This window comes from Ranitomeya variabilis, chromosome 3 (genome assembly GCF_051348905.1).
Source record: "Ranitomeya variabilis isolate aRanVar5 chromosome 3, aRanVar5.hap1, whole genome shotgun sequence".
NCBI classification, from domain to species: Eukaryota; Metazoa; Chordata; class Amphibia; order Anura; family Dendrobatidae; genus Ranitomeya; species Ranitomeya variabilis.
In genome coordinates this window covers 347,236,991-347,261,821 of record NC_135234.1, presented here as the reverse complement: position 1 = coordinate 347,261,821, position 24,831 = coordinate 347,236,991, and the positions used below count along the sequence as shown (strand labels likewise).

Here is a 24,831-nt window from a genome sequence, read left to right as displayed (position 1 = left end):
GCCCTTTTTCGTTTTTGTGTTTTCGTTTTTCGCTCCCCTCCTTCCCAGAGCCATAACTTTTTTATTTTTCCATTAATATGGCCATGTGAGGGCTTATTTTTTGCGAGACGAGTTGTACTTTTGAAAGACATCATTGGTTTTACCATGTCGTGTACTAGAAAACGGGAAAAAAATTCCAAGTGCGGTGAAATTGCAAAAAAAGTGCAATCCCACACTTGTTTTTTGTTTGTTTTTTTTGCTAGGTTCACTAAATGCTAAAACTGACCTGCCATTATGATTCTCTAGGTCATTAGAAGTTCATAGACACCTAACATGTCTAGGTTATTTTTTATCCAAGTGGTGAAAACAAATTCCAAACTTTGCTTAAAAAAAAAAAGTGCCATTTTCCGATACCCGTAGCGTCTCCAATTTTCGTGATCTGGGGTCGGGTGAGGGCTTATTTTTTGCATGCCGAGCTGATATTTTTAATGATACCATTTCGGCACAGATGCGTTCTTTTGATCGCCCGTTATTGCATTTTAACGCAATGTCACGGTGACCAAAAAAACGTAATTCTGGCGTTTCGGATTTTTTTCTCGCTACGCTGTTTAGCGATCAAGTTAATGCTTTTTTTTATTTGATAGATCGGGCGATTCTGAACACAGCGATACCAAATATGTGTAGGTTTTTTTTTTTTTAATTGTTTTATTTAGGATGGGGCGAAAGGGGGGTGATTTAAACTTTTATATTTTTAATATTTTTTCACATTTTTAAAAACTTTTTTTTTTCACTTTTACCATGCTTCAATAGCCTCCAAGGGAGGCTAGAAGCAGGCACAGCCCGATCGGCTCTGCTACATAACAGCGATCATCAGATCGCTGTTATGTAGCTGAAATACAGGTGTGCTGTAAGCGCTGACCACAGGGGGGCGCTCACAGCAGGCCGGCATCAGTAACAATAGAGGTCTCAAGGACCTCTATGGTTACCTTCCTGATGCATCGCCGACCCCCGATCATGTGACGGGGGTCGGCGATGACGTCATTTCCAGCCGCCCGGCCGGATGCGGTAGTTAAATGCCGCTGTCTGCATTTGACAGCGGCATTTAACAGGTTAATAGCGGCGGGTGAATAGCGATTTCACCCGCCGCTATTGCGCGCACATGTCAGCTGTTCAAAACAGCTGACATGTCGCGACTTTGATGTGCGCTCACCGCCGGAGCGCACATCAAATCAGGGGACCCGACATGCGCAGTACATGTACGGCGCATGTCGCGAAAGGGTTAAAAAAAATAAACACTCAAAATGTATGTTCCAAATTATTATGCACAGCAGAGTCTGCAACCTTTTTTTTTATTTTGAACAAAAAAATGTTCAATTGTGAAGTTATAAGCATTATCAGCTTATTACAAAATGAAATCAAACAGTTTTCAAGTGAAAACTTTATTCTAGGTGATGTTACATTTGCACATAGGACCCCTTGTTCGAAAGAAGCTTCTGAACTCTCTCGTCCATTGAATTTGTCAGTTTTTGGATGGTTTCTGCTTCAATTGTTTTGCATGTGGACAGAATACCCTCCCAGAGCTGTTGCTTAGATGTGAACTGCCTCCTGCCATCATAGACACTCCTTTTGATGATGCTCCAGAGGTTCTCAATGGGGTTGAGGTCAGGGGAAGATGGTGGCCACACCATAAGTTTGTCCTCTTTTATGCCCATAGCAGCCAGAGATGCAGATGTGTTTTTTGTAGCATGAGATGCTGCATTATCATGCATGAAAATGATCTTGCTGCGGAAAGCACGGTTCTTCCTCTTGAACCATGGCAGGAAGTGTTGTTTTAGAAACTCCACATAGATTATGGAGTTCATCTTTACCCCTTCAGGGATTATAAAGGGGCCAACAATCTCTCTCCCCATGATTCCAGCCCAAAACATTACTCCACCTCCTCCTTGTTGGCGCCTTAGCCGTGTTTTCATGGGGTGTCCATCAACCAGCCATCCTCCACTCCATCCATCTGGACCATCGAGCGTTGCACGGCACTCATCGGTGAACAAAACAGTTTGGAAGTCAGTCTTCATGTATCGTTTGGCCCACTGGAGCCGTTTCTGCTTGTGTGCAGTGGATAGAGGTGATCGACAGGATGGCTTACGCACAGCTGCAAACCTCTGAAGGACCCTGCATCTTGTTGTTCTGGGGACTTTGGAGGCACCAGCAGCTTCAAAAACTTGTCTGCTGCTATGACAAGGCATTTTTGCAGCTGCTCTTTTAACCTTACGCCATTGCCTGTTGGAAAGAGTCCTCAATTTTTCCTTATCAGCACACACACGTGTGTGCTGGGAATCAGCTACATACTTCTTGATTGTGCGATGATCACGATGAAGTGTCTTGGCAATGTTGATTGTAGCCATGCCTTGACCTAAATACTCCACAATTTGTTGCTTCTCAGCAGCCGACACATCCTTTTTCTTTCCCATTTTGGCAAAAAATGTAGGCTGCTTAATAATGTGGAACAGCCTTCTTAAGTAGTCTTGCCTTTATTTGGACACACCTGCCAAACTAATTTGCACAGGTATCTGCAATTGCTTTCAGCGATATAAAGAGCCCTGACACACATCACCATCAATGAGTTTAAATGACAAACAAAAAAATTCTAACCTTATCACTCCTAAACTCTTTGTGCATAATAATTTGGAACACAGTGTATTTGGTCTTGTAAATTTTATTAACTGCTGCTGTATAAAAATAGAGACCATGCAGATTGCATATTGAAAACAATATAGATGTAAATCAATGTTTTTTACTGGATGAAACACAGATTATTTTTCACACGCGCATGCGAATCTATATTAAGAAATTTCTGCCCCATCCCATTAGAAGAATGTGAATCTATATATATAATTGTCTAAGGGCTACTTCCTTCTTTCTGTCTGCAACTTCCGTAACGGAAATCCTGCATTGCTGATTGGTCTTGCTAAGTTATCTGGGTAATTTCGCAATGCATCCTGGGAACGGAAGATGGCGGCAGCCGCGCGCGCATCGCCAGAGCTCGCTGGATCCCGGCGGGTGAGTAATTAACTATTTTTTATTTAAATTATTTTTTTTAACAGGGATATGGTGCCCACACTGCTGTATACTACGTGGGCTGTGTTATATACCGCGTGGCTGCTATATACTACATGGCCAGTGTTAGATACTATGTGGGCTGTGTTTTGTACTGCGTGGCCTGTATTATATACTACGTGGCCAGTGTTATATACTGCATGGCTGCTATATACTGCGTGGGCTGTGTTATATAGTACATGGCCTGTGTTATATACTGTTTGGGCTGTGTTATATACTGCGTGGCCACTGTTATATATTGCGTGGCCTGTATTAACGCATCAGGTATTCTACAATATGGATGTATATAGCAGCCACATAGTACATAGCACAGGCCACATACTGTTTGTCTGCTATATACTACATGGCTCCTATATACTACGTGGCCTGTGCTATATACTATGTGGCTGCTATATACATACATACATATTCTAGAATACCCGTTGCGTTAGAATCCGGCCACCATCTAATTTCTAGATATTTCTCTTGAAAGTGGAGTATATAAGTTAAAAGTTCTGCGACAGCTAATCAGTATTCCATCAGAGCTGACTTTCCCTGTGCTGGAATGGTAAGATAAGCAGCTGATCGTTGTGTGATGTGTGTATTGATTAGTATTATTTTATATCCTTTGAGCTCCTCTATGGAGGATACCGGCAAAGTTAGGTGCTCTGCGTGATGTCGTGATGCACAGCTACATCTGCTATTCTGTGACCTGGATCGTCCTACACACCCAAACATCAACATGTTAGGGCATTTTAGGTTAGGCTTTGGGTTGAACTAGATGGACTTAAAGTCTTCCTTCAACCTTAATGACTATGTTACTATGACACACCCAAACATTTAAAGGCACAGTGCTGGCCTGGTCATTAAAGTAGTAGCTGGTTAGGTTGCTTAGTAGTTGCTAGGGGACTGACCAAGAAGGCATATGAATCTCTACCTTACCAGGCCAAGCTAATGGCCTGTGATAGCCTTGAATCTATAAGATCCTTGTGATGCTACTTACTAGAACTGAGCTGGTGGTGAAAATTGCCACAAGGTGTTCTAAGATTTTTTTTTTCAGGGTGGTGTAAATGGCTCCATTAACCATAAATTCCATCAATGTTTCATCACTATCTTCATGAAGCCTCACATCTTTCTCTAATACCTCCTATCTTTTCCATCGCATTATCTCATAACGTCTACTCACAATGATTTTTCTAATGAATTCATTGAGATCTAAACATAGCCATCTTGGCTGATGGACAGAACAATAGACCTTTTCCCAACAGCTCCATCTCCTCCCACATTAAGATGTGTTAGGCGATATTAACAATCCCCACCATATTTAATGTATTCTCATCTGGAAATTCACTACAACTATTGGGTCTTTTTATTCTGATGTTTTTTTGGAGGGACTGTTCCTCCCCTCTTCCTTTCCTCTTCTCAATATCTTCTTTTTTTATTCTCCCTATTTGGGCAAAAAACTTAGTTAGTTTCACAAGGCTTTTTCAAAAAGCCATCACACTTTCTCTGTTCTGATATGTCCTCTGCAGATTCTATTCTCCCACCCCATGATTTCGTTGTTGGCCTATTGGTGAGTTTGGGAGCCTCCATACTTCTTTTCATAAAAACACAATTGGTAACTCTAAAATAGAGGAGGAAGGGGAAATTTCTCCTTCAATGAACGGTTCTTCTCATACTGACCCATTTATACCATTGGTCGTACCGTTCCTATCCCCAAAGCCATCATCCACATTTGGACCTTCTCCCCAGGGACACAAATGTTTGAACCTGTTAAAGAAAATGTGCTGTGTACATTATTTGGCCCCAACTTTTCTTTATTGATAACCATTGCCATCCCATTGCCTTGTGAGTCTGGCCCTGACTCATTGGTCAAACTTACAACATTAGGAGGTTTATAAGAAACCTCTGAGGGTCTATGACATTTTTTCTTTGTAGCTGGATTTGGAGTTATTGCATCCAAGTTCAGGGCAGCCAGTGTGGAAGCAGCAGGTTGACCCCAGAGTATTGAAGGCTTCATTATTCATGTGAATTGCTTCTATTCCACTCACAAATTGTAAGTGCTATTTGTTTTGTTGCATTTTCTCTACTGCCTGATAGGAAGCATTGTATCGGTTGCTGCAGTTGGTACCATAAGTGATAATGTTTCGATTCTTCTGTTACGTAATCTCAGCAGCCAATTACTGGACTCAGCAGTCACATACCAAACATGTGTGGAACAGAGGCCAGTGATTAGCTGCAGTGGTCAAGTGAGTGACAGACAGGATGTACTCACTACTGGTGGTAAATTCAGAGGGTGAAAGAGCCAAATCAGCAGTGGATTTAAGGTGTAACTAATCTTTCCACTGCAAAGCGGGTTCTGTAAAATCATGGAAAACACCCTTAACACAATAGTTTTGCTGGTGTTTATGTGGGGGGCATTTTATGCCCTGCAGTAGTATTTACTTATCAGTACTCCATAATGTGCTGGAACACAAGGAATTTTTGATCCCTACAATGCAGAGAAAATGTATGAGATATGAAGTTTCTTCTTTAGCTTCGGAATGTAAAGAGTGACATGTAACAAAGTGGTACTAGATTAATTACCGTCATAAATGGTAGCATTACACTAGCAATTAGGCTCCAGCATGTTGTGCTTTTAGTAGAAAGTACAGTAAATGAAAAGGATTTAGTAATTACCAGTAATTATTATTTTTCAGATGAATATCTGGATGGCTTATTCACATTAACAGTTTGTGTTACTAGTCACCCTTTTGATCTATTGCTCTATCAAATGCCCAATCAAACTGTTTCCTTTCTGACACTTCATTTTATTAGGTTCCTCTAGATTCATTCTCATTTTTACACTCCCCAACCTTTTTTGTCTTTCTGCTTTGCAATTATTTTTTTTAAACGTATGCTAACAAAACATTTTAAAATGTTTACATTTTTAAAGGGGTTAAAAGTCCTGTCAAGAACTGCAACTAAACAGTTTTCAAAGCTTGTGTCCAAAGATGTAAATACGCTTGTAGTTAGGATGATTGGCAGCAACCATCAGCACCCGAGTCATGTGTACTACGGTATATAACAAATTCTGAATATCAATTTTACTCTTAAAGGAGCACTCCCATCAAAGTTTTTCTCCTCTTAATATATTGCAATCATCATATTATATAGCACTGTTTACTTACAATTGCTCATTTTGCCCTTCTACCCCATTAATTCTTCTCTATTCCATTAGATCTATGACATCATGTGATTAAAACACCACTAACTGAATCCTTCTAAGCTCCAGGAATTCTCTTTTCTCTGCATGAGTCATCATTAGAACTGCAATCCTGTGTCACTGACAAAAGTAAACAAGAAAAAGATATAAAAGCAAAGGGTTCAAGAGCACCTGGGTCAGGATTTGAGAAAGGGATGGAGCTGGACTGCCAGGGACTTTTCAGTGATGTAGTATTGTATTTCTACTGATGAATCATTCAAGGAATGAGACTTCTTGTTTCTTATAGAGCTTAGAAAGATTCAGCTGGTCAGTTTTTAATCTTATGATATCATAGACCTTATGGAAAACAGTAGAATTAACTGGGTAGAGGGGCAAAATGAGAAATTCTAAGTTCACAGTGCTATGTAATATGATGATTACAATATATTAGAGGATAAAAGCTGTGATGGGAGTACTTCTCTAATGTTAATGTTTGATGTGTAAATGATGACAAAATGGAAACATTTTCAAATCATTATTCTGTATTGAGTATAAGCACCACAAATACAAATACATGCACTTCGAGCCTTGGCTACAATAAAAAAGGTTATTAATGGTTGTCCTAGGAATTTTTTGCCACACTAAATGTACTCGAGTACTTAAATCATCAAGATCCCTGTTGGCAGGTTACTTTGCAATTGCCAACCAAAGACATCTTACATGTGCTGGAAGGGAGATAAATTCGAGACGCTGCAGGTATCACACTTAGGCCATGCTGTAGCTCACAGGAGGAGAAGCAAAATGAGGCCTTTGTTGTCGTATTGAAAAACTGCCAAACTGTTAGTTTACCTAGTTTTAGCCCTGATATTAAACTAATGCCTTGTGATGGTGTGGGGTTGCATAATGTATAGAAACCGTCCCTCTCTTATCTTCATTCCAGGTACACTAACAGCTCACTGATACATGGATTTGGTTGTACAACCATCTGTACGACCATTCCTCTTAAATGTCCCAGAAACCAATTTTCAACTTGACAATGTCAAGCTGCATGTTGCTCATTATACTTTGAATAACCTGTATTATATAAATGTGATTTTTGTGGCCAGTAGCATATCTGGATTTTTTTCCAATCAAGCCCATCTGATACATCATTGCATAGGGAGCAGTCAGCAGTGGACCTGGATGATTTGCTTGTTCAAGTACATTCAATGTGGCATATTATTCCTCTATGTGATGTTCATCATCAATACTGACTAATTTGAGACATTTTGAAAAGTTTCAATGTTTTCATAATTTGCATATCATTAACATATCTATTGATACTGTGATTTTCAGAATCCCATTACTTTTTTTTCTTGATTTTGCATTTTCAATGTAATTCCCGTGTAATTCATACATCTAATACATCATATACATGTTTCCTTTTAAAATATAATATACATATATACACAAATGTATGTATGTATAATGTATATTGTAAGAGAACAGGAGATAAGCTCCTGGATGGCAGATATGAGTTACAGAGATAGTTTTTATTTTGACTGGATTTTGGTCCGGGATTTAGGAGTGACCAAAGAGCCTGGGTTGGAAAGGTTGCTCCAATACTCCAGTCTGGGTCTTATTGGCCTAATAAAATGCACCTGGTTTAGCTCAGGTAAGATAAGTGTGCTGAGGCTGGAAAAGACCAAGCTGGTGGATTGCCTGCACTACAACCTGAGAGGTTCCTGTAATCCAAAGTTGGTAAGACTATGCGATTTACTTTGCCTTTTCCAGAGAAAGGACTGTTTTGTTATTCGTTTGTTCTGAAGAAAGGCTGTTTTCAGCTTGGAGCTGAAAAGTTTATGAAGGACAATAATCTTTATCCTGTTTTGATATAAAAACCCTGGGCCGGTGCTCATTCATTTGACAACAAGAGAGCTAAAACCCCTACTATATATAAAAGGGTTTAAAGTTTCAAAACCATTTTTTTAGGGACCACAGCACATTTGAAGTGACTTTGAGGGTCTGTTTGACAGATAATACTAGTGACAACATATTAAAAATGGTACCCCTCAAGAGGCTCAAAACCACATTCAAAAAGCAAATTAACCCTTTAGGTGCATCACAGGAATTAAAACAATGTGGAAGAAAAACATGAAAATGTTACTTTTTCCACAAAAATGTTACTTTAGCCCCATTTTTTTCATTTTCATAAGGATAACGGGAAAATGGACCATACAATTTGTTGTCCAATTTCTACTGATACCTCATATGTGGTGGAAAAATATTATTTGGGCACATTGCAGGGCTCGGAAATGAAGGCGTATCATTTGACTATTGGAGTGCAAAATTGTCTGGAATCGATAGCAGACACCATGATGTCTTTGCAGAGCCGCTGATGTGCCTAAACAATGGAACCCCCTTTCCCACAAGTGACCCCATTATGGAAATTACACCCCTCAAGGGATTATCTAGAAGTAAGGTGAGCACCTTAAACCCACAGGAGCTTTACAGAATGTTATAATGTTGAGCCGTGAAAAGGAAAAAAAAAATTTTTCCAGCAAAAAAGATGCTTTAGCCCAAATTTTTTCTTTTTCACAAGGGTTACTCCAACTAGCAACTCTTTTTTTATACAGAACCAAACTATTTACAAAACTTATGTCAAACCTGTTGTCAATTAAAAAGATTCTTTATGTCTATGGATTTGGCTTCTAAAATTAGAACTTCATCTACACTATAGGTCAGAAAGGCTTCAAAACTTTTTATCTGTTCAGCTGGATCTATGCTTTTCTCCTTCTAATGTATTACCTTGTCTTGTTTTTCTTCTCAGTGATTACACTCGTAATATATACCTCAGCTTTGGTGTACTTTCGTGCTGCCCACACATCCCATAGTACTATTCTCAGCATTGAGAACAATTGAAAAGTCTCTGCACTTCTTCACCAAGCACAGCATACAATACACAGGGAAACTGCAGCTGTAGCCTCCTCCCATTCCTTCTTCTTTGTGTACAATGTAATAGATCAGTGTGGACATTTTCTTGTCGTTGCTGAATATAAGGGAAAAGCTGCAGGTAGGAGAGGAAGGGGGTTATACAGAAAAGTGGAGACATATATCAAAGCTTCAACTGGGTTATCATCTCACTGCCTCCAAAATTGTGTAAAAAGGATACTTCAATGAATTTATTTCAAGGGTTTTGATTTTAGACCAGTATATGCCTCTAAACCTTAACTTATCACATTATGAATGGCCATGATTAGATTATGTGCACAACAAACCTCGAAAGGACCATTAGGTGCAACAAACCCCTAAAGAACATGAAAAATGAAGGTGATCAATTACTAATTGAAAGTACAGATTGAATGTGGTGGAAATTTTGATGTCTTTGATCTCAGCTATCAGATTGTTATATCACTATTTTTCAGTCACAGAGAACAAATATATTTAGCTTTTACACTCTAAATTTAAAATAAGATTCTGGTTGACAATAAGGGTGGCAAGGACTGTATGGTACTTTATGAGATGACTTGTGGAAATATACTGCTTGTTTCATGGATAAAGCAATGATGAGATGATTATTAATTAACAAAGGCCTTTAGGGACCTTTATGAGAAATATGGGAAAGGAGAGTAATTACAACTTAGCATTATGCTAGAACACTGAGTGATGATTTATAAGTCTTGTTAATTGTCAAAATGTCCTACTTTTATCTATAGGCCCAGTGGGAAGGGCTGACCGGACGAATTGTGTTCAACAAAACCAGTGGGCTCCGAACAGATTTTGATCTTGATATCATAAGTCTCAAGGAAGATGGCTTAGAGAAGGTAATAACAATTGACTTATTGCATGTAATGTCACTCTGATATTGTGTCACTCTGATCTTCTACATCCAAAAATGACCCCTACTTCTACCCCATACATATTTCTGGTTAACAATATTTTTCAATCTACTCAACATTCAAATGTTACTGGTGAAGCAAACACCGTTCTAATACAGTTACCCACTGTCAAATTTTATCAAAGCTATAGGTGTTTAAAAGGCATAGTTGTTATTTTTTATACAATTCAGTTCAATTCATGTCATTTTATTAACTCAACAGGGTTCAACATAACTGATGTGTGTTGATGTGTTTAGATAGAATTTATCAGGTTGGTAGGGGGAGGTGGAGGCTATTGTGAAACCTGATGAAGGACTCTGTCCAAAGCTTTGCTTCCTTTATCTGGGATCCAAGGGGTAGCATTTCTCCTTGCGGAGAGTGACATGTTAGCATGACGAGATAAGGAGACTTTTAGGCCATGTGCACACGTTCAGTATTTTTCGCGTTTTTTTCGCGTTTTTTCGCTATAAAAACGTGATAAAAACGCGAAAAAAACGCTTACATATGCCTCCTATTATTTTAAGTGTATTCCGCATTTTTTGTGCAAATGTAGCCTTTTTTTCCGCGAAAAAATCGCATCGCGGAAAAAAAAGCAACATGTTCATTAAAATGCGGAATTGCAGGGGATTCCGCACACCTAGGGGTCCATTGAGCTGCTTACTTCCCGCACGGGGCTGTGCACACCATGCGGGAAGTAAGCAGATTATGTGCGGTTGGTACCCAGGGTGGAGGAGAGGAGACTCTCCTCCACGCACTGGGCACCATATAAGTGGTCAAAAAATAAGAATTAAAATAAAAAACAGTCCTATACTCACCCTCGATGTCTTCCCGCCTCCACTGCACGCTGCCGTTCGGTTCCTGTAGCTGGTGTGCGGCGAAAGACCTGCCGATGACGTCACTGTCCTGTGATTGGTCGTGAGCGGTCATGTGAAGGTCACGGAAGGTCCTGTGCGCACAGACCAGCTATAGGAAGAGGAACCGGACGCCGCTGATGAGATGTCTGGGTGAGTATAAGCATTTTTTTATTTTTTTTATTATTTTTAAACATTCTATCTTTTACTATAGATGCTGCATAGGCCGCATCTATAGTAAAAAGTTGGTCACACTTGTCAAACGCTATGTTTGACAAGTGTGACCAACCTGTCAGTCAGTTTTCCAAGCGATGCTACAGATCGCTTGGAAAACATTAGCATTCTGCAAGCTAATTACGCTTGCAGAATGCTAAAAAAACGCGAAAAAAACGGAAAAAAAACGCAAAAAAAAAATGCGGATTTCTTGCAGAAAATTTCCGGTTTTCTTCAGGAAATTTCTGCAAGAAATCCTGAACGTGTGCACATACCTTTAAGCCTCAATACTTCCTTTATCTGAAATCCTGATGTATACAATAAAATTACATTGATTATACTCAAAACCTGTAGTGCTGTTCCTAGTCTCTGGATTTACACAAAACTCCAGATCCATTAGTGGTCATATCCAGCACACAACACTAAATGAGACCTCCAGATACTTCCTATAAAGTAGCGGATCGACTTGTAATATTGGAAAGGCAAAAGAGCAAGTCATTTCACCAGTCACTAAATATGTTCTACATACAAACCAGATAAAAATACAGTTTACATGTATAACACTGTATATATAATATGTGTATATATATATATATGTATATGTTATGGATGCTGTGCTCTCGTATTCTAAAAATGCAGTACCTAATTATAAGTGGTTTATAATATAAACATTTTTTTAAATATATCTTTAAAAGAATAAGCAGTTGACATTTTTGGGTGATTGTTCTTTTTTTAGAGAAGTAATATGAGCATGGAAGCCCTGGGGAAAAAGTTAGTAATCTTTATTGAATTAATTTACATGTTGATTGGATGGAAATAACTATTCTTTGTAGCAATTGAGGGCCAGGAATAGTCTCTCTGATTGAAATTGCATGCTATTCTTGTACGTTAGAGTTCCCACTGGTAAACAGCGTCTAGGAAAATGGTACAAAGTGGCTTAGAAAAATGTAACAGGCTTTTTTTTAATGAAAAGTAAAGCTCACAGTTGAAGACTAATGTGAATAAGAGCGGATACAGAAAGACAATTACTTGAAGCATTTTTAATAAACAATGAAGTCACTCAATGGGAGAAAAATATACTGTAGGTAATGTAATATACAGTTTAAAGCTTCGTGTCCACAATCAGGAATAGTAGCGTTTTGGACGCAGCATAATTTCACTGAGCCTAAAACTCTGCATTATGCGCACTTGTCTTTTGGAATTATGCGGATTTACCGCATCTAATGACAGTCTATTCAAGGAAAGTCCCAAAAAGAAAAGAATGTCCAGCTTCACCGAATCCGTAAAAAAGAGTTTTCTTTATTCACAAACTTTTAAGCATAGAGGATACAGACTTCAGCACAAGCCATATGGGTAAGAATCTCAACGCGTTTCTGGAGACTAAGCTCCCTTAATCATGTCCTGATCTCTCACATAATGTTCCACATGACTACAGACTGGTAGCTCATTCAGTTATTCAACTGAGAAAATGGAGGAATGGAAATAAAAATCCTAAATAGGTTTGATCATGTTCCAAAGGAAAATTTTAGAAGCAGTTGGAGCACTGGAGATTTTCGAAAAAGTTTTCACTTTACAAATCAGTTGACATTTTCTTTGTACAGTATCAATGGAAATGTTTGCACAATACTTTATGAATTTGTGTATTTAAAATACATAGTGTCACACTTCAAATTATCTGCCTGTGTGAACACAGGGCACTATGTTCAGTGTTACGATGTAGCGATTACAATTCAACCATTTTATTCATGATTCCTGGCCTTTATAAACACTTGTCTGACATAATTTGCTTGTCATGAGTTACTGTATGATTGCATTGTTCATCACTGAAATGATTATTTGCTTGTGTAAATGTACCCTTAGACTGTCATGTTCCCTCTATGGTCAGGTAGATAGCTTCATCAACACTGCCTGATTAAAAAGACAGCTCAGGGAGAATGCATGGTAGTGATTAATCTTTCCACATGCAGGCAAGCTTTTATGCTAAAAGGAATAGTGATGCTGAGGGTCATGACTCTCATTTCTTGGGTCGTTTTATGGTAGTTTAAGTCAAAACTGAAGTGGTTCTTTTTTTTCTCAACAGAGACGTAGTGAAGGGGCCTATTTAGATTATTTTTCTATGATTTCTGTGTATACCTAAGAATATTTCCCATTTAAAGAAATTATATTTCTTTTGAAAATGCTTAAAAATAACTAAAAAGATGCTATCTTCTTCTCATCCATTCAGATCCATCACCAAGATTCCACTGGTTTTCGAAGTATATGCAAGCTATTTGCATGTAATCGCTGTAGCCAATCAGTGATCACAGTGTTCACATGTTGTACTAGCAACTAGCTACTGGCAACTATAGATGAGCAAGGGGCATACATAGAAACAACAGAGTCCCATAGTACCAAAAGTACAATTCCTATTTGGCCCACATCCTTTCCCCATCCTCTCCAAAAAATCTCAGCAGACTAGGTGGGGTCATGGTGCATAGGCGTCGTCACAGAAGGAAATACTTCCCGTGTTTTAAAGACAGGTAGAAAGACATATATTGTGTCATTTTAAACATTAATTTTGCCCCTTTTTGCCCCTTAGATTTCTCCCCAACCACAGTACCCTTTTCATGGCTCCCATAGTGTATAATGCCACCACAAATGCACCCTACACAAAGCATAATGCCACCATTGGGAATTCCCCCACAGTATCCCACACTTTCAATGTATGATGACCTCACAGTGCTTCCAGTAAAGAATGATGCTCGCACAGTGCCCACAACACAGTGTTTTGGCTTCACAATTCTGCACAAAATTGGACAATGTCTCCACAGAGCTCTTCTCAAAGTATGATACCCCTCTAGTGCCCCTCACAATGTGATTTCCCCACACAAATAATGATGCTCTGTAGAGTGTCCCTTTTTTATTATGAAGCCCAAATGACTCCCAACACAGTGTGCTAACCCACAGTACTTCCTGAAAGTATGATATTGCCACAGAATGGGGACCAAACAACCCCATATACAGTTTGATGTCCTCAAAATGACCCCCTCACAATTAGCTTCCCCATTAAATTCATAATATGATGCCCTTCACATACCCACACAATATGATCCCCCATACAGCATAATACATCCCATAGCACTCTCGCTATGTACGATGCCCCTACAATGTATGATGCCCCTACAATCCAACGCACAGCATGATGGCCTTCCCAGGCCCCCATCAAATTATGATGCCACCCACAGCCCACTCCACACATAGTAAGATGCATCCACAGGCACCCCCCCCACATTATGACATTCCTTAACACCCAACATGTACTGGCTGATAAAAAAAATAAAAACTACTCAAATAACCCCTTCTTCTGATGTACAGCTCTGGTCCATGCAGCTTGAGGATTAAGGCACTTTACAGCCAGAGTGATCCAGTGATGTAATTTTGCTTGCTTTCATATGCACAAGTTAAATGATGGAAAGGGGAGCGGACATCTCTTTTTTCTTCAATTGTATTCATCTCTACCTGTGTCCTGAGGGTGCAGATATCATTGAAATTGAGAGGCTAGGTTGTGGAGGCAGTGCCACTCAGCAAATTTCATCCACGCCATGACTCACAAGCTTCATGGTGGTCATATGGTCTTCAGGTATTAGCAAAATATGACTGAGTGAATCAATTAGAAGTGAAATGAAACAGTTGGAATATCACAAAATACATGGACTCTTACAAATCCAGCAAAATGGTTGCCGGATACTTTTATGGATTTGTTTTAACCCCTTAATGACCAATGATGGATATAGCACGCTATGAGTGGGTGTCAGTTCCCACATCTGACATATCTGTCATGACTTTTAACTTTCACTGTATGCTAGGGGTTCCCACTCTCAGATGGTGCCAGCACTGCTCCTGTCTGTTTAACATTGTTAAATGCTGTGGTCAAGACCGATCACAACATTTAGGAGGCAGGGTGTTGTGAATTCCGTTCTCGGGCTCCCTCCTGTGGTCATGAGTGGTACTGTTTGAGTTTGTTCTTGGGCTCCCTCTGGTGGCCTTTAGCAATATGGCTGGTCTTGGCTGGGCTCAGCTGTTTTCATCTCCTGCTAGGCTGGGCCTATTTAACTCACCTGGACCTTTACTTGTTGCCTGCTGTCGGTGTATTCAGTCCTGATCCTGTGCTCTCCTGAATATTCCTTGTGACCAGTCTCCTGCTATGAGAAGCTAAGTTTGCTTGTTCAGTTTCTCATTATTTCCTTGAAAACATTTCTCATTATATAATGAGTTCAGCCCAGCTTGCTTTTATGTGATTTTTTGCTTGCTGGTTAGTTCTGGGGTGCAGAGTGCGCCCCTCACATCGTGAGTCGGTGTGGGGGTTCTTGTATTCTCTGCGTGGTTTAGTTTTGATAGTTTTTGTACTGACCGCACAGACACCTATCTATTTTCTGCCTATCTAGTATTAGCGGGCCTCATTTGCTAAATCTGTTTCATCTCTACGTTTGTGTTTTCCCCTTGACTCACCGTTATTATTTGTGGGGGGCTATCTAAAACTTTGGGGTACATTTCTCTGAGGCAAGTGAGGTCTTTGCTTTCTCTCTAGGGGTAGTCAGTTTCTCAGGCTGTGACGAGACGTCTAGGTTTTCAGGTAACGTTCCACAGCTGCCTTTAGTGTGTTTGGATAGGATCAGGATTGCGGTCAGTATAGCTTCCACATCCCCAGAACTTGTCCTATATACTCAGGGTATATTTGTCAGATCAGTTTGAGATCCTACCACCAGGATCATAACAGCAGGGAGAGGGTGGGACCTCCCTCTTCCTTTCAGATTGGTGCCCCAGCGATGTCATCGAGGGGGCCTGACCGTTCCCATGATGACCTCAGGGTCAACAAGCTACAGAAAGCATCTTGAACCATGCTCACATATCAACGTACTTTGGAGAAATTACACAACAAATTTTGAGGCCCATTTTCTTCTGTTACCCTTGTGAAAATAAAAAAAATTGGGACTAAAATTAAATTTTGGGGGAAAAAAATGATTTTTTTTTCCTTTAATTTTGCATTAATTCCTGTGATGCACCTGAAGGGTTAACAAACTTCTTGAATTTGGTTTTGAGGACCTTGAGATATGAACTTTTTAGTACCGTGTCATTTTTGAGTACTTTTCCCTGCCCTCATCTATCCTGCTGCACAGCTTCTTTGGGATTCATGCAGTGCAAGTCACAATGTTACAGGAAAAATACATCTTTGTACCGTGTTAACTAGTAGCTAGGAAAAAATTAAAATTGGAGAGTCCTATGTAGTTGATACCTTTTGCAGTCTAAGGCCTCTTTCACAGATCCATGTCTCCTATGTATGTGGTGACAGTTTTCACACGTACCAGGGACACGTACACATGTAGACTCATTCAAATGAATGGGTCAGTGCACGTCAGTGTGTTTCCACGGACCGTGTGCCTGTGTGCCCCACAAGTAGATATGTCTGGTTTTTACCATCAGCACAGATGGCAAAACATCCCGCACACATGCACAAGGAGAACACACATTGATGTCCTCCATGTGACAAGCATCGGCACTGGGGAAGAAGTGCTTCAATAAGAGCTGTTCCCAGGCGGCAGGTGCTGAAGACGTCTCTCATCATTCTCCCGTGCTCTGCCGGCCATCGGTGCGAGCAGAGGAGAATGATGAGAGTTATAATAAAGTCCGAACGATGACAGCAGGTGGGGAATTTTAGGACTCTTACTCCCATAATCCGACACCTGGTGCCGCTAATAGCAGTGACAGCAGGAGCGAATGATCGGGGTATCCCTCATCCGCCGCCTGCGATCTAACGAAATAAATGAATGAAAAACCCGACAAGGGTTCACCCCTATTTTCTTGAACCAACTGTGCAAAACTCACAGCTTGGGGCTGCAACCCTCAGCTGTCAGCTTCAGCAAGGTTGATTATCAAGACTAGAGGGGTCCCCAAGCTGTTTTTTAATTAGTTAAATCATTTAAAAAAAAGGCATGGTGTCCCCCTCCCTCATTTTTGACAACCAGTCTTGCTAAAGCTCACACCTGGGGGCTGGAATTCTCAGGCTGGTAAGGGGCCATGGATATTGCCCCCTCCAGCCTAAAAACAGCAGCCTACAGCTGCCCAGAAAAGGTGCATCTATTAGATGTGCCAGTTCTGACGCTTTGCCTGGCTCTTCCCACTTGCCCTGTAGCTGTGGCAAGTGGGGTTAATATTTGTGGGGTTGATGTCACCTTTGTATTGTCAGGTGACATCAAGCCCATGGCTTAGTAAGGGAGAGGTGTCTATAAGACACCTATCCATTGATAATCCTATAGTTATATGTTAAATAAAGACACAGCCAGAATAAAATCCTTTATTTGAAAAAATGACACAGACTCCTTTAATATTTTAAATTAAACCATACTTACGACCTCACCTAATTCCCCAAAACCCTCAATTTCCTGTAATAAAAATAAAATAAAACAACAACAATATACCATACCTGTCCATCGCTCTGTCCCACGTCATAATCCATGTCTGGGGGCAAAATAGTTTTCAACCCGGACCGTGCCAAGAGGCGTCCGTTCCGGCTAAAAACCACTGGTGAATGAGCTGCTGAGAGCGTAGCATCAGTCACCAGTAGTGTTGAGCGATACTTTCCGATATCGGAAAGTATCGGTATCGGAAAGTATCGGCCGATACCGTCAAAATATCGGATCTAATCCGATACCGATACCCGATCCCAATGCAAGTCAATGGGACGAAAATATCGGAATTAAAATAAACCCTTTATAAACTTGTAGGTTCATTCTACATGAAGGAAAACAACTAAGAATAATGTAGGATGTATTGGGGGACGTGGCGGAGACATTAAAGGCACAGAGGTTTAGCCCAATGTAATAGAATAGCAGTTTTTTTTTTTTTTATGACGTTCGGCGGTAGAAAGATTTTGACTATGTTAATTTTTTTTTATTTTGTCAGATATTGATGTTTCACTACTTCCACGCCCTTCACCTTCTTTTTTACTTCTCCCACACTTTCTTCTCCATTATCCTCATCATCAGCTTCTTTGACATCAACTTCTTCACCTTATTCATCTTCTTCTTCATCTTCTACCTATTATTTTTTTTCTTACATTGTTCATATTCTTTTTATTTTACTATTATCTTCATCATATTCTACTTCTTCATCATATTCTTATTTGTGACAGGCATTCCCGTAGTTGTTATCTATAAAAGTTTGAAGATTACACCTTCCGTTCTGCTTGTCACAAAAGAGTTACATTTGTCCGCGTTCAGTTTGGCCTGCAGCATCAGGCTTTATCCAGGGGCACCACGAGGAGGAACGGACTCACCCCCATACACTGCTTAGTCTTCTTCTGCTTATAATTTAGATAATATTTTTTGCTCTGATATTTAGTGTTATGCTTAATGTTCTTCTGCTCTTTGTTCTGCAGCCTCTTGTTCTTCTGCTTCTCGGTCTTCCAGGTCGACGTCGTCTCCAGGGTCGTCGTCTCCGGGGTCGTCGTCATCGGGGTGGTCTTCAGGGTCGTCGTCTCCGGGGTCGTCGTCATCGGGGTGGTCTTCGCGGTCATCGTCTCCAGGGTCGTCGTCATCACGGTGGTTGTCGTCTCTGGTGTCGTCGTCATCTTAGGGGTGGTCTTCCGGGTCATCGTGTTTAGTCTCTTGAACTTGGAAATGTAGCAGAAGGTACAAGAAGGCTGAGAAAATGCCGAGAACCAGCTGATGGAACTGGAACTCGGATGGCTACCCGAAGGTCCAAGAGCCAATGGAACTACCGAGGACCAGCTGACGTTACTGGAACCCGGTTACTAAGCAGGAGGTACCCGTGCCTGAAAGCACTACCAAGGACCACCTGACGTTGGTGGAACTCGGATACCCAGAGGGAGGCACCTAAGCCAAAGGCTCTGCCCGGAACCAGCTGACGGTACTGGAACCAGGATGGGGAGCAGAAGGTACAAGAGCAAAAGACACTGCCGAGAACCAGCTGACGGTGCTGGAACCCGGATGGGTAGCCGAAGGTCCAAGAGCCAATGGAACTACCGAAGACCAGCTGACGTTACTGGAACCCGGTTACTAAGCAGGAGGTACCCGTGCCTGAAAGCACTACCAAGGACCACCTGACGTTGGTGGAACTCGGATACCCAGAGGGAGGCACCTAAGCCAAAGGCTCTGCCCGGAACCAGCTGACGGTACTGGAACCAGGATGGGGAGCAGAAGGTACAAGAGCAAAAGACACTGCCGAGAACCAGCTGACGGTGCTGGAACCCGGATGGGTAGCCGAAGGTCCAAGAGCCAATGGAACTACCGAAGACCAGCTGACGTTACTGGAACCCGGTTACTAAGCAGGAGGTACCCATGCCTGAAAGCACTACCAAGGACCACCTGACGTTGGTGGAACTCGGATACCCAGAGGGAGGCACCTAAGCCAAAGGCTCTGCCCGGAACCAGCTGACGGTACTGGAACCAGGATGGGGAGCAGAAGGTACAAGAGCAAGTGTCTGCGTGGCTTTTGCAGGACACGATGCCGGCTGCACAGCAGGGGAACAGCTGGCGGTGCTGAACCCCACTGACACATTGGCTGGTGTTTTTCTCTGTGCAGCTAGCAGTACCGGGCCCCAACTGGCGGTGTTAGAGCCCGGGGTCAGCAGGAGGAGGAGATGGAGCAGAGTGTAGGCCGAAGCCTGCACTGGCGGCAGCTTTGGGTCTGTTGTGCCTGCGTGGCTGTTGCAGGACACGTTGCCGGCTGCACAGCAGGGGAACAGCTGGCGGTGCTGAACCCCACTGACACATTGGCTGGTGTTTGGCTCTGTGCAGCTAGCAGTACCGGGCCCCAACTGGCGGTGTTGGAGCCCGGGCTCTGCAGGGGGAGCAGAGTGTAGGCCGAAGCCTACTTGAACCAATTTCAAAGGTAACCTTTAACCCCCCCCTCAGGTGTTACAAAGTAGAAGAGCCACAGCTTATGCAGCAGTAGTACTGCACAAGTCAAAGGTTGCTCTTTTAATTTTTCTCCTTGCACACGCTGAATGAAACACGTATAACATTTAGCCCTTTATACAGTCAAACTGTGTTGGAGGCGCGAGTTCCCTTTGTAATGAGACGCAGCACAGATGTCAAGAATCCCACCTTGGTGCTGGGTGCAGCCTCCTGAGCGTTGTTATTTGCTGTACAGGAGTCTGCGCTGTCGTGTTATCCCCTGGCCTAGCGCTGTTAGCGCTGCCCATCTTCTGACCTCATTTAATGTCGGCCGCTGCGGTTCGCGATGACCATGAATCCCAGCCCCGCGGTGTCTTAACATTGTTAAAACACTGCGGGGCTGGGATTCATGGCCTGGCGCAGCACATATGTTCGCCTCTCGCACTCGGGTCCTTACACCCGCTGCAGACTGTGCGGCGTCAGCTGATCCCTTATCGCATGCCACGGCCATGAAGCCGCACAGTCTGAAGAAGGCGGAAGGAGATGAGGGACAGGCGAACTGATGCACTGCTCATGCCCATCAATCACACCCTCGCAGTCCCAAGAAATAAGACACCGAGGGGCGTTGTGTGGGTCAGGGCGGCCGCAGAGGCGCAGGCAGCCAAACAATGATGCCAGAAGACGGGCAGCGCTACCAAGGGGGTTGCAGCGTGTCATTACAAAGGAAAGTCACACCCCCAGGACGGTTAAATGGTCACACAGAGGACACATTTCAGACGTGTTTTCAGTTCCACATGTGCGAGGAGAATACGTTTATGAGCCACCTTGCACACATGCAGCATTACCGCTGTACAAGGTGGCCTTAAAAACGTACAAACGCCTGGGGGAGGGGGGACAGGTTCCCTTCAATTTCAGTTCTTGTGTCTGCGTGGCTTTTGCAGGACACGATGCCGGCTGCACAGCAGGGGAACAGCTGGCGGTGCTGAACCCCACTGACACATTGGCTGGTGTTTTTCTCTGTGCAGCTAGCAGTACCGGGCCCCAACTGGCGGTGTTAGAGCCCGGGGTCAGCAGGAGGAGGAGATGGAGCAGAGTGTAGGCCGAAGCCTGCACTGGCGGCAGCTTTGGGTCTGTTGTGCCTGCGTGGCTGTTGCAGGACACGTTGCCGGCTGCACAGCAGGGGAACAGCTGGCGGTGCTGAACCCCACTGGCACATTGGCTGGTGTTTGGCTCTGTGCAGCTAGCACATCTGGGCCCCAACTGGCGGTGTTAGAGCCCAGGGTCAGCAGGAGGAGGAGAGGGAGCAGAGTGTAGGCCGAAGCCTGCACTGGAGCAAGTTGAAAGGGAAACTTTAACCCCCCCCCCCAGGCGTTTGTAGCTGAAAGAGCCATCGTGTACAGCACTAATGCTGGAAAAGGTAAACTTAGCTCTTTTAATTATGGTCCTTGCACATGCTGAACCTAACACTTATAAAAAGTGTCCCCTCCTACCGTGATACCGTCCGGTAGGTGGAACTTTCCTTTGTGATGTGACGCAGCACAGCCGTCATTCTTACCCCCTTGGCGCCGTGCGCCGCCTCCTCAGCGTTGTTTGAATCAGTCCCGGAGCCTGCGCTGTTAGGTTAGCCCTTGGCCATGCACACATTTTGCGCTGCCCGTCTTCTGACATCATTTGGTGTCAGGCTGGCTGCGCCTGTGCGGCCGCGCTGGCAGAGAGCCCGCCTCGTACTGTCTTCTGATTAAATCCCACTGGGGGCCTGAGATCCATGGACATGCGCAGTGCATATCTGAACCTCCACCTCTCACTCATCTCCCTACGGCTTCTTCTGACTGTGCGGTGTCACGACCGTGGCATGCTATTAGGGACCAGCTGACACCGAACAGTCTGAAGAAGCCATAGGGAGATGAGTGAGAGGTGGAGGTTCAGATATGCAATGCGCATGTCCATGGATCCCAGGCCCCCAGTGGGATTAAATCAGAAGACACTGAGAGGCGGGCTCTCGGCCAGCGCGGCCGCACAGGCGCAGCCATCCTGACACCAAATGATGCCAGAAGACGGGCAGCGCTAAGTGTGCCTGGCCACGGGATAACATAACAGCGCAGGCTCCGGGACGGAATCAAACAACGCTGAGGAGCCGGGGCGCAGCGCCGGGGGGGTAGGAATGACGGCTGTGCTGCGTCATATTACGAAGGAAAGTCCCACCTCCGGGACGGTTTTACGGTATCAGTGGACACATTTTATAAATGTTAAGTTCTGCGTGTGCAAGGAGCTAAACCAAAATAGCTACCTTTTCCTTGTGCAGCATTACTGCTGCGCAAGGTGGCTCTTTCAGTAACAAACGCCTTGGGGGGGGGGGACAGATTCCCTTACATTTCAGTTGTTGTGTCAGCGTGGCGGTCGCATGACACATTGCCGGCTACACAGCTGGGGATCAGCTGACGTTACTGAAACCCAATAACACTGGGTCGTATGTTTTGACTGTGCAGACGGCACTTCTGAGCCTCAACTGGCGGTGTTGGAGCCCAGGAATTTAAGTTCAGGTGGTAGAAAGATGAACACAACAGGAGACCTGGATAACGTATACAGTGACCTAATATTTAATCAGGAGGAGGAGTGGCAAATTCCTGCGAGATCCAGGCCTTGTTCATTTTCAGGAAAGTAAGCCGGTCAACGTTATCGGAGGATAGTCGCATGCGACGGTCAGTTAGTACACCACCTGCAGCACTAAAGACACGTTCCGATAATACACTGGCCGCAGGGCAAGACAGCACCTCCAATGCATACTGGCTTAGCTCTGGCCATGTATCCAGCTTTGAGACCCAAAACTTGAAAGGGGAAGAGCCATCTGGGAGTACAGCAAGAGGGCAAGACATGTAGTCTGTCACCATCTGACGGAACCGTTGCCTCCTGCTGACTGGAGCCGTCTGTGATGGTGTAGACTTTTGTGGGGGGCACAGAAAACTGTGCCACAGTTGGGCCATACTGGTCTTGCCTTGGGCAGAGGCACTGCTTCTGCTCCCTCTTTGTGCAGAGCCTCCACCACTGCCTGGACGCACTGAGCTGCTTTGGAATGCACTAGCAGCACTTCTCTCAGTTGGAATGGAGAAGATGATGGAATTGACCAGTGTGTCTTGGTACTCCCGCATTTTTCGCTCCCGGTTCAACGGTGTGATGAGGCTTTCTACGTTGTCCCGGTAGCGAGGATCGAGGAGGGTGAACACCCAATAATCAGACATGTTGAGAATGTGGGCGATGCGGCGGTCGTTTCTCAGGCACTGCAGCATGTAATCCACCATGTGCTGCAGACTGCCAACTGCCCAAGAAACGCTGTCCCCTGCTGTAGGCGTGGTCTCTGCCCGCTCGTCATCACCCCACCCTCGCTGTACACACTGAGTACTGGACAATTCGGTAACTCCCTCCTCTGGACGGATGTCTTCCTCCTCCATTGACTCCTCCTCATCCTCCTCACAAACTGTCCCCTGCCTACGCGTTTGTGAGGAACCACGTGGCGCTGACTGTCCAGAAGATGATGGAAATGGTGAATCCTCATCCTCCACCTCTTCCACAACATCATCCCTTAGCGCTTGCAGTGATTTTTCAAGCAGGCAGATAAGGGGGACAGTCATGCTGACTAGTGCATCATCTGCACTCGCCATCCGCGTGGAATAATCAAAGGGACGCAAAACCTGGCAGACGTCATTCATAGTGGCCCACTCTGTGGTTGTGAAGTCTGTACGGCGCTGACTGCGACTTCTTTGCGCCTGAAGCAGCTGGTACTCCATTACAGCTTGCTGCTGCTCACACAACCGCTCCAACATATGTAACGTGGAATTCCACCTGGTAGGTAGGTCACATATGATGCGATGTTCCGGCAGGCGGTGTCGGCGCTGCAGAGCCGCAATGCGCGCTTTTGCCGTGCTGGAACGCCGCAAGTGAGCACACTCTAGGCGGACCTTGTGCAGCAGTGCATCAAGATCCGGATAGTCCCTCAAAAAGCTCTGCACGACCAAATTGAGCACATGTGCCAGACATGGGATGTGAGTGAGGTTGCCGAGGCCCAGAGCTGCCACCAGATTTCGACCATTATCACACACTACCATGCCTGGCTGGAGATTCGCTGGCACAAACCACACATCGCTCTCCTGCTTGATGGCATTCCAGAGCTCCTGCGCTGTGTGGCTACGATTCCCCAAAAAAATTAATTTCAACACGGCCTGTTGACGTTTGGCCACGGCTGTGCTCATGTCGGTCGTAACAGGTACACGTTCATCACGGGTCCATGTGGAGGTGGACTGTGACGGCTCCTGCAGCGATGATTCTGAGGAACTGGTGTAAGAGGAGGAGTCAATGCGTACAGAATGGATTCCTGCAATCCTTGGAGTGGGCAGGACACGTCCTGCGCCACTCGCACGGTCTGTACCCGGCTCAACGACATTAACCCAATGGGCAGTGAGGGAAAGGTATCGCCCCTGTCCATGTTGACTGGTCCACGCATCGGTGGTGAGGTGGACCTTGCTACTGACGGCGTTCAGTAGCGCGTGTTTTATGTGTCCCTCCACATGCTTGTGCAGGGCAGGGACGGCTTGCCTGCTGAAGTAAAAGCGGCTGGGCACATTGTACTGTGGGACTGCCAATGACATCAAGTCACGGAAGCTGTCAGTCTCCACCAGCCTGAATGACAGCATTTCCAGTGAAAGAAGTTTGGCAATGCCTGCAGTCAGAGCCTGTGCTCGTGGGTGGTTTGACGAGAAAGGCCGCCT

The 24,831-nt window shown here is 43.9% G+C and overlaps 1 protein-coding gene across 1 annotated transcript in view; it reads left to right on the top strand.

The window, feature by feature from the left end:
• GRIK3 (glutamate ionotropic receptor kainate type subunit 3) overlaps nucleotides 1-24,831 on the top strand; it is an 811,677-nt gene that overhangs the window by 517,271 nt on the left and 269,575 nt on the right. Inside the window, exon 8 of the mRNA XM_077295874.1 lies at nucleotides 9,952-10,059. Coding sequence (XP_077151989.1) covers nucleotides 9,952-10,059 — 108 coding nt within the window. The remainder of the gene's footprint in view (nucleotides 1-9,951; nucleotides 10,060-24,831) is intronic.